This window comes from Ammodytes marinus (assembly GCF_949987685.1).
Source record: "Ammodytes marinus genome assembly, chromosome: 1".
In the NCBI taxonomy this organism is placed as follows: domain Eukaryota; kingdom Metazoa; phylum Chordata; class Actinopteri; order Uranoscopiformes; family Ammodytidae; genus Ammodytes; species Ammodytes marinus.
Genome location: NC_137230.1, coordinates 37892763 through 37903081, shown reverse-complemented (window position 1 = coordinate 37903081; position 10319 = coordinate 37892763). Strand labels below are relative to the sequence as shown.

Here is a 10319-nt window from a genome sequence, read left to right as displayed (position 1 = left end):
GATAGATAGATAGATAGATAGATAGATAGATAGATAGATAGATAGATAGATAGATAGATAGATAGATAGATAGATAGATACTTGCTATCATGAAACTAACTCCACACATTACATAGTTAGAAGGATTTAGTGTATTTGGGTTTACAGGGGCTACTGTATGTGAGCTTGTGTGCAAAGATTGTCAACAGTTTCATGACTCAGGCCACACACACACACACACACACACACTTGATAACCGCTCCCTCTATTTCTTCCTGCTTTCAAACACAGTCTGCTCCACTCTGTCCATACATGTCCTTGTCCCCGCCCCTTTTAGAGCTGCAGTTTGAGCTGACAGGCCCCATTCACTAAACACACCCACCGACACACACACACAGTTTTGAGGAAGTGAAACTTAGACAGTCGCAGACACAGAGAGGAGAAACAATGGCGCAGAAAGGAGTTGATCTTGACTGTGAATCTTTCTCTTGTTCGATATGTCTGGAGCTACTGAAGGATCCGGTGGGTCTTCACTGTGGACACAGCTACTGTATGGACTGTATTAAAACACACTGGGATCAAGAGGATCAGAAGAAACTCTACAGCTGTCCTCAGTGTAGGCAGGCCTTTGTAACGAGGCCTGTCCTACTGAAAAACACCATGTTGGCAGATTTAGTGGAGAAACTGAAGAAGACTGGACTCCAAGCTGCTCCTGCTGATCTCTGCTATACTCAAGGTTCGTATGGCTTTTTAAGAGTAAAATTCAAGCACTTTTGAGATAAAAGTTCATCTTTTTCTTTGAATATTAATATGTACTGTATACAGTTCTCACAAAAGTGAGTACAACCCTCACATTTCTACAATTATTTCATTATATCTTTTCATGGGACAACACTGAAGAAATGAAATGGTGGCCACACAAAATATTAACACTTTGGGCCCGATTTGGACATTTTCATTGAGGGGTGTACTCACTTTTGTTGCTGGCATTTTAGACATTAATGGTGTGTGTTGAGGTTTTTCTAGAAGACAGTAAACAAGCTGTACACTGAATACTTTAAATTGTATCAAAGTGTCATTTCTTCAGTGTTGTCCCATGAAAAGATATAATAAAATATTTGCTGTGTACTCACTTTAGTGAGATACTTTATATATATATGAGGGAAAAAAGACATGCTTATGATTTCATGTACTGACATACAGTGCTGTGAGAAAGTTTGTGAACCCTCCCAACATGGTCATTGTTAAAGTTAAAAAAAACTGAGTAAATGTAAAAATCTGCTTTCCAAATACCAATATGTAAAGTAGACCTTCCAAATAATGGACACACACAAAAAAAAAATTATATTTTCATTATTTATTCACCAAAAGTGGTTTTTCTGACAAAAACTGAAAATTTGACCTGTGCAAAAGTATGTGAACCCTTTTGGTTAGTAGCTTGTGGCACCTCCTTTTGCAACAATTACTTCAACCAAACGTCTTCTGTAACCACTGACAAGTCTCTCGCATCTAGTTTTGCGGATTTTTGCCCATTCCTCCTTGCAGAACTCAGCCAGTTGAGAGAGGTTGGAGGGACATCTGGCATGTACTGCTCGCTTCAGGTCTAGCCACAACATTTCTATCGGATTGAGGTCCGGACTTTGACTGGGCCAATCCAGAGTACGAATCCTCTTTCTCTTAAGCCATTCCTTTGTACTTTTGCTTGAATGCTTTGGGTCGTTGTCTTGTTGCATAACCCATTTCCGGCCCAGCTTTAACTCCCTGACTGATGGCAGAAGATTCTGGTCAAGAATTTCTTGATAGCCCTGAGAATTCATGGTTCCCTGTACAATATGGAGTCGTCCAGGTCCGGAGGCTGAAAAGCAGCCCCATACCTTCACATTTCCACCACCATACTTAACTGTTGGGAGGAGGTTCTTTTCTTGGAACTCAGTGTTGGCTTTCCTCCAAACATGGCCTTTTTTATTGTGACCAAATAATTCAACTTTGGACTCATCTGTCCAGAGAATGGACTTCCAGAAGGCCTCTGGTTTGTCCAAGTGCTCTTTCGAAAAGTTCAAACGGGCAGCTTTGTTCTTTTTTGAAAGCAGAGGCTTCCTTCTTGCAACCCTCCCATTGTAGCCATGACTGTTTAATTTCCGTCTGATAGTTGACACATGCACATCTATTCCAGATGCTGCCAGGGAGATCTGCAACTCTGCAGAGGTGATGTGAGGGTTGGCCTTTACCTGATTTATAATTTTTCGGGTGCTTCTTGGATTGAGTTTTGATGGGCGTCCACTTCTAGGCCGAGTTGCAGTCATTTTGTATGCCCTCCATCTGTAAATTGTTTGTCGGACAGTTGATGGATGGAGCTGGAATCTTTTGGATATTTTTTTAAAGCCTTCCCCAGACTGATGGGCTGTCACCACCTTCTTTCTCATGTCCTCCGATATCTCCTTTCCTTTTGGCATTGTTGATCTGTTTGGTTATGCCTTGGCACTACAGTGGTTTGGTTGGTTTCATCTTTCTTTTAAATCAGTGCTGCTCAAACCCTTTCCTAACGATGTCTCGTTTGATTGGTTTGCTTCATTGATTAACTTAGCACCCAAATGTGTTTCACCTGAATCTATTACCTACTTGACTTTACCAATGCAGCTGAGGGTTCACATACTTTTGCACATGCACTAATTCCATTTGTATTGTTGTTTTTTGGCTACTTACACAATTCCCTCTAAACAAGTACATGAAATTGATAAACACAAGCCTGACACTTCATATATAAAAACTGGTGAAGATAAAATAAGGAAATCATTGCAAAACAACAGAAAAATCCAAATTGCTTAAGGGGTTCACAAACTTTCGCACTACACTGTATCTGTAACAAGGAAGGGTGTTCATATCATGTATGTTCTATATTATCACGTAATGAAACTATTGGAGAAAATTAATATAAAAAAGATTAAACACTAAAATTCAATACGAAGAGTTTTGTCCTGTCTAGAAACATCCTGCATTTTTCACACGTTCCAGACTCCGTACCAACCCTGTATGCTGGACCTGGAGATGTGGCCTGTGATTTCTGCACTGGGAGAAAACTGAAAGCCTTCAAGTCCTGTCTGCAGTGTGTGGCCTCTTACTGTGAGAAACACCTCCAGCCTCACTATGAATTACCTGTTTTTAAGAAACACAAGCTGGTGGAGCCCTCCAAGAAGCTCCAGGAGAACCTCTGCTCTCGTCACAATGAGGTGATGAAGATTTTCTGCCGTACTGATCAGCAGTCTATCTGTTATCTGTGTTCAATGGACGAACACAAAGGCCACGACACAGTGTCAGCTGCTGCAGAGTTTACTGAGAGGCAGAGAGAGCTCGAGGGGAGTCGACTTAACATCCAAAAAAGAATCCAGGACGGAGAGAAAGATCTTAAGGTTCTTCAAGGGGAAGTGGAGGCTATCAATGGCTCTGCTGATAAAGCAGTGGAGCACAGTGAGAAGACCTTCGCCGAGATGATCCGTCAAGTCCGGTCCAAGCAGAAAACTGAAGTGAGTCGAGTCAGAGATCTTCAGGAGAAGCTGGAGCAGGAGATCACTGAGCTGAAGAGGAGAGACGCTGAGCTGAAGACGCTGGCACAAAACGGTAGGAAATTCTAACTTTTTCTCAAATAATATTTTGGGGTATTTTTCCATGATTCATTGATAATGCAAACAGTGTGTAGAGACAGAGATGAAATGGGTCAGAGAGGGGAATGACATGCAGAGAATGACCCGGGCTGGATTCTTACGCAACCACCAGGCTTCTCAAAATCAAATTTCAGAAATTAAAAGACCTTTTAGATAGCACTTAGAATGGTATGTAATGCCAACTGCACTGCCATACAAGTTTAAAGGATATAATGGAGGAACAGTATAGATTCGATTTTTGTGTCTATCAAAGTACTACTGATGCCTAGCTGTCTTTTTTCAACTCTGTCTTTGCCAAAGCATATATCAAGCCTACCGTTAAAATCAACAGAGAAATAATTGTCTATTTTACTCTTTCACACACAGAGGATCACAACCAGTTTCTACAGGACTACCGCTCACTGTCACCACTCAGTGAATCTACACACTCATCCAGCATCAACATCCGTCCTCTGAGATACTTTGAGGACGTGACAGCAGCTGTGTCAGAAGCCAGAGAGAAGCTACAGGACGTCCTGAGAGAGACATGGACAAACATCTCACTGACAGAGACTCAAGTGGATGTTTTACTGCCTCAACCAGAGCCCAAGATCAGAGCTGACTTCTTAAGATATTCACGTGACATCACACTGGATCCAAACACAGCACACAGAAAACTGTTATTATCTGAGGGGAACAGGAAAGCAACAAACATGAATAAACCACAGTCTTATCCTAGACACACAGACAGGTTCATTAGATGGCCTCAGGTCCTGAGTAAAGAGAGTCTGACTGGCTGTTGTTACTGGGAGGTGGAGTGGAGATGGGAAGGAGTTGATGTAGCAGTCGCATACAAGAATATCAGCAGAGCAGGGGATTCAGATAAATGTGCATTTGGATGGAATGACAGATCTTGGGCGTTAGATTGTGACACAGACGGTTATAGCTTTAGGCACAACAGTGTCCGTACTCCCGTCTCAGGTCCTGTGTCCTCCAGAATAGGAGTGTACCTGGATCACAGTGCAGGTGTTCTGTCCTTCTACTGCGTCTCTGGAACCATGACTCTCCTCCACAGAGTCCAGACCACATTCACTCAGCCGCTACATGCTGGAGTTTGGGTTTGGGATAATGGAACCACTGCTGAGTTCAGTAAATTGAAATAGATAGAAGGTTAAAGGTGGAGTCAGTGATTCTGTAGAACGTTTGTTGACAAAATTACTTTTTGTCAAAATCAGTGATTATCTCCTCATGATCTCCTCAGTGGTCCCTCGTTAAAAACATTTAAAATAGGTAAAATCAGGTTGGAAGTTATGCTGGGAATGCTAATCTAGACAGATGTGTTTTGAGTTGTGATTTCAATTGATCAAGAGAGTCCAGTTATCCAGAGGGGGTCCTCACACAGGGTCAGCCAAAGTACAGACAGACAGACAGACAGACAGACAGACAGACAGACAGACAGACAGACAGACAGACAGACAGACAGACAGACAGACAGACAGACAGACAGACAGACACACTCCAGAGGGGGTCCTCACACAGGGTCAGCCATAGTACAGCGCCCCTGGAGCAGTTTGGGGTTAAGTACCTTAGTGTCTTACTCAAGGACACAATGGTAGAGATGGTGGGCATCATAACAGCCACCACCGGCCCGATACTTTGACCCATATTTTGGCTATCGCCGTCCAGCCTAAACCCCGCCCTACCAGTAAAATAGGCTTGGCAGTGGAAACACCACCAGATTAAGCGTAACCTCTAACCACTACACCACTATCGCCCCCCGCCCTCATCCTTTGAGGGTCGTTGACATCTTCTCCTGAGTTGCTGTGTATGTGTTTGAGTGTCTTAAGGCTTTCTCTGCTCAGGATGACTTTAGTTCAGCTGAAATCAACATGGAAACTTCTCTGTACTTTAGAAAATATATGAAGATGTGTATGGATGTATTTGTATGTTTTTTCTTCTTCACAAACACAAACAAACAAACAAACAAACAAACACCTGCACCATCACAACATACAAAACAACAAAAAACAAAACAGAACAGAAATAAAACAACAAAGAAAAATTACCAAAAAAAAAGCAAATCTATCCCATGTTCCCGTTCACCATTCTAGTTACAAACTCCCAGAAATCTTGAGGTCTGCTGCAACTCTCTGCTCTTTTAAATCAGGTCTGAAGACTTTTCTGCTTCCATTTTAACATGTAATTTTAATTTCATTTAATTTCTATTCATTCACTTTTCTTTTGTGTATTGTGTATTTTAATCTTGCCCCTGTAAAGCACTTTGAATGGCCTTGTGTCTGAATTGTGCTACAGAAATAAACTTGCCTTGCCTTATGTACTTCTCCCAGAGTCTGATTTTTTTAAATTATTTTGTATGGTGACTCTGTAATCCTGTTCTAAAATAGTAAAAATCAATGTGTGATATTAAAGGGACACTGCGTAACATTTTAAGTAATTTATTAGCTAAAATCAATATCCTCATTCATACAAATTTCCTCATTGGTGTAAAATCACCTCTGCCAATAATCTGAATTATCCTCCTGAGCGGAGAATTACAAATATTAATATTACATTTTGCACATTGAGAAGGTAAGTCTTATGGAGGCATCCATGTTGGTTGGAATGTCATCAGGTGCATTGTTTAGAATTTAGAATTGTTCTTGTCCTTGAAGGCCACTGTAGCTTCTGTTATTATTCTAAAGGGTTGGGGTTACCCAGGGAGCGTTGCATTCTGGAACTTTCTAGAACTTTCTTGATGATGTCATATTACACAGTGCCCCTTTAATTCTCCGCTCAGGAGGATAATTCAGATTATTGGCAGAGGTGATTTTACACCAATGAGGACATATTTATGAATGAGGATATTGATTTTAGCTAACAAATTACCTAAAATGTTACACAGTGTCCCTTTAAAGTGTGGACGTCTCAATAAGCTTTTACAGAAATCTGACTTAAAATCAAATGTTCATGAATATTAGATCTTTTTCTTTTTTACTGTCTAGACCGTTTGACAGGAATGTGTGGGCGTGGCCATATCAAACGGTCTCCCAGGCAACAGTCATTGTTTTTATAGAACGTTTGGAAAGAGAACTGCTGTGATTGGTTAAAAATACTTATTGTGTCATAAGAACCAGAGCAAAGCCCATAGCCTAATTTAAACCGAATTTCTGTAATTTGATCAAACTTAAATGACAATATCTTTAATGTGGATTGATAAATATGCCTATAACTCTTTTCAGATGCTTTACTATCATGAAACTAACTCCACACATTAACTAGTTAGAAGGATAGATAGATAGATAGATAGATAGATAGATAGATAGATAGATAGATAGATAGATAGATAGATAGATAGATAGATAGATAGACGGACGGAAGGATAGATTGATAGACGGACGGACGGACGGAGGGAAGGATAGATAGATAGATAGATAGATAGATAGATAGATAGATAGATAGATAGATAGATAGATAGATAGATAGATAGATAGATAGATAGATAGATAGATAGCAAATATTGTCAACAGTTTCATGACTCAGGCCACACACACACACACACACACACACGCACGCACACACACACACACACACACACACACGCACACACAGCCTTGTAAGAGTGAGAAGAACAGCTTTTCAAAAGGCGTCAGAAAATCACAAACTCACACACCAACGCACCCACACCTCCATGTCTGTCGACCAGCTAAACGTTTGTGGGTATAAAATAAAAACTTGATTTCACCTGCAAAAAAACAGTGTGTGTGTGTGTGTGTGTGTGTGTGTGTGTGTGTGTGTGTGTGTGTGTGTGTGTGTGTGTGTGTGTGTGTGTGTGTGTGTGTGTGTGTGTGTGTTTGTGTGTGTGTGAGTGAGTGAGTGGGAGGGAGGATGGGAGCGAGGGAGAGACATAGGTTGCGTTCCGAATTGCATACTTTCTACTATATAGTTCGGTAGAAAAAAGATTTAGGATGTCCTGATTCTTGTGGCCAGATTTAGGATGGTTAGAAGTACCCGGATGTCCTACTTCATGCGGCCAAGATTGTTAGTGTTGAAAAGTGCATCCTATTTGGGCGATTCTGACCCACAATCCAGTGCGCACGTGAAGAGACGTCACATCGACGAAGCCTCCATATGAAAACAAACAGGGATGCGACGGATATAAAAGCAAGAGGCAAGATCAAGGAGCAATGTTATGATGAAATAAGAGAGTAAAAGTATGTCCCAATAGTATGCCTACTGCATCCTAACTAGATTATTTTTATGGTCGGATGTAGTATGTAGAATAGAAAAAAGAAAGAGTATGCGATTCGGAACGCAACCATATATATATATATATATATATATATATATATATAGAGAGAGAGAGAGAGAGAGAGAGAGAGAGAGAGAGAGAGAGAGAGAGAGAGAGAGAGTGTGTATGTTGGGCTCATCTCAACTTTAAACCCTCGGTAAGCTTCACAACCAATTAGCACCAACATGTACACACAGTTAACGGCCAGTTAAGGTCTCCTGCACGCACGCACACACACACACACACACACACACACACACACACACACACACACACACACACACACACACACACACACACACACACACACACACACACACACACACACACAGTGACATTTAATGGTCACTGTCTTGCTCTCTCACACTCATGCAAACATCCAACACTCTCCCACACAGGGAACCACGCTGTGTGTTAAGTGATGAACCCAGATGGCAGGCAGGCAGGCAACCACACACACGCACACGCACACACACACGCACACACACACACACACACACGCACACACGCACACTTTCTCTCTCAGACACACACACACACACACTTTCTCTCACACACACACACACCGATTCTAACTCCCTCACTCACTCATCAGACCCGCAACGACACACACACACACACACAAACACACACACACTCACACACACACACACACACACACACACACACACACACACTCACACACACACACACATACACACACACACACACACACACACACACACACACACACACACACAGATGGCAGCCCACTGAGAATGGCTGGAGAGATGGACGTGTGGACTATTGATTTGTTCAGATCAATGATTCACAACCTGGTCGTCGGACACTGGGGGAGTCTCACCCACTGAGCTCACACACACACACACACACACACACACACACACACACACACACACACACACACACACACACACACTCTCTCTCTCTCTCTCTCTCTCTCTCTCTCTCTCTCTCTCTTTCTTGTACTTCTATCTTTGTGAGGACATTCGGTGACATAATGCATTCCCTAGCCCCTTACCCTAACCCTAACCATCCAAACTAAATGCCTAACCCCAACCCTTACACTAACCCTAACATAAACCCAATTCATACCTGAACCTTAAAACCTAGTGTTAACCCTCAAACAGCCCTTTAAAGGCCTGTCCTTAAAACCTAGTGTTAACCCTCAAACAGCCCTTTAAAGGCCTGTCCTTAAAACCTAGTGTTAACCCTCAAACAGCCCTTTAAAGGCCTGTCCTTAAAACCTAGCGTTAACCCTCAAACAGCCCTTTAAAGGCCTGTCCTTAAAACCTAGTGTTAACCCTCAAACAGCCCTTTAAAGGCCTGTCCTTAAAACCTAGTGTTAACCCTCAAACAGCCCTTTAAAGAAGTGAGGGCCTTACATTACAAGAAAATGCCCTCACTCGGATAGCTAAAGCTAAAAATTGTACCTCACAAAGACTCACAAAGACGCGCATACACACACACACACACACACACACACACACACACACACACACACACAGACACACACACACACACACACACACACACACACACACAGACATACACACACACACACACACACACACACACACACACACACACACACACACACACACACACACACACACACACACAGACACAGACACACACACACACACACTAGGGGATTCTCACCCACTGTGCCGTAGCATTGGGATCTTGGCTCACAACACTGCTCCTATGCTGGAAACAAGTCAGCTGAGTTCAGAACTCAAACTGGCCTCATACTGTCCAGGCATATAACCGGACCTTTCAAAAATTGCAATAGAAACCATTCTTACTGTGTGTGTGTGTGTGTGTGTGTGTGTGTGTCTGTGTGTGTGTGCGGCCCTCTGTGTCTGTGTGTGTGTGTGTGTGTGTGTGTGTGTGTGTGTGTGTGTGTGTGTGACTCTTGAATATGTAATAAATAACATACTAAAATATAACCGGACCTTACAAAAATTGCAATAGAAACCATTCTTACTGTGTGTGTGTGTGTGTGTGTGTGTGTGTGTGTGTGTGTGTGTGTGTGCGGCCCTCTGTGTCTGTGTGTGTGTGTGTGTGTGTGTGTGTGTGTGTGCCGCCCTCTGTGTGTGTTTGTGTGTGTGTGTGTGTGTGTGTGCGTGTGGCCCTCTGTGTGTGTGTGTGTGTGTGTGACTCGTGAATATGTACTTAATAACATACTAAAAGTCTTAAGGAATCCATGTGGTGCAAAGTTATTTTCTAAGGGTTTTCTTAACCATACCTTTATGCCAATCTCCGGCTTCCTAAAGTACTGTTTTAAGGTAGAGGTGATATGTGCCAAATTGTTAACCTTTTCAGAAGAGCTTAAAACTTGGTACATCTATACACTTTGGGGTCCTGAACATTTTCAGATATTAAAGGTGCAGTGTGTAATATGACATCAT

At 42.1% G+C, this 10319-nt stretch overlaps 1 protein-coding gene across 1 annotated transcript; it reads left to right on the top strand.

Moving 5' to 3' along the window:
• Positions 1-398: 398 nt before the first annotated feature.
• LOC307253744 (tripartite motif-containing protein 16-like) lies at positions 399-5891 on the top strand. Its single transcript, XM_080031897.1, has 3 exons — positions 399-715; positions 2992-3594; positions 4005-5891. Exons 1-3 carry the CDS (start codon positions 427-429, stop codon positions 4778-4780), a joined length of 1668 nt encoding a protein of 555 aa, XP_079888023.1. The 5' UTR covers positions 399-426; the 3' UTR covers positions 4781-5891.
• Positions 5892-10319: the final 4428 nt, after the last annotated feature.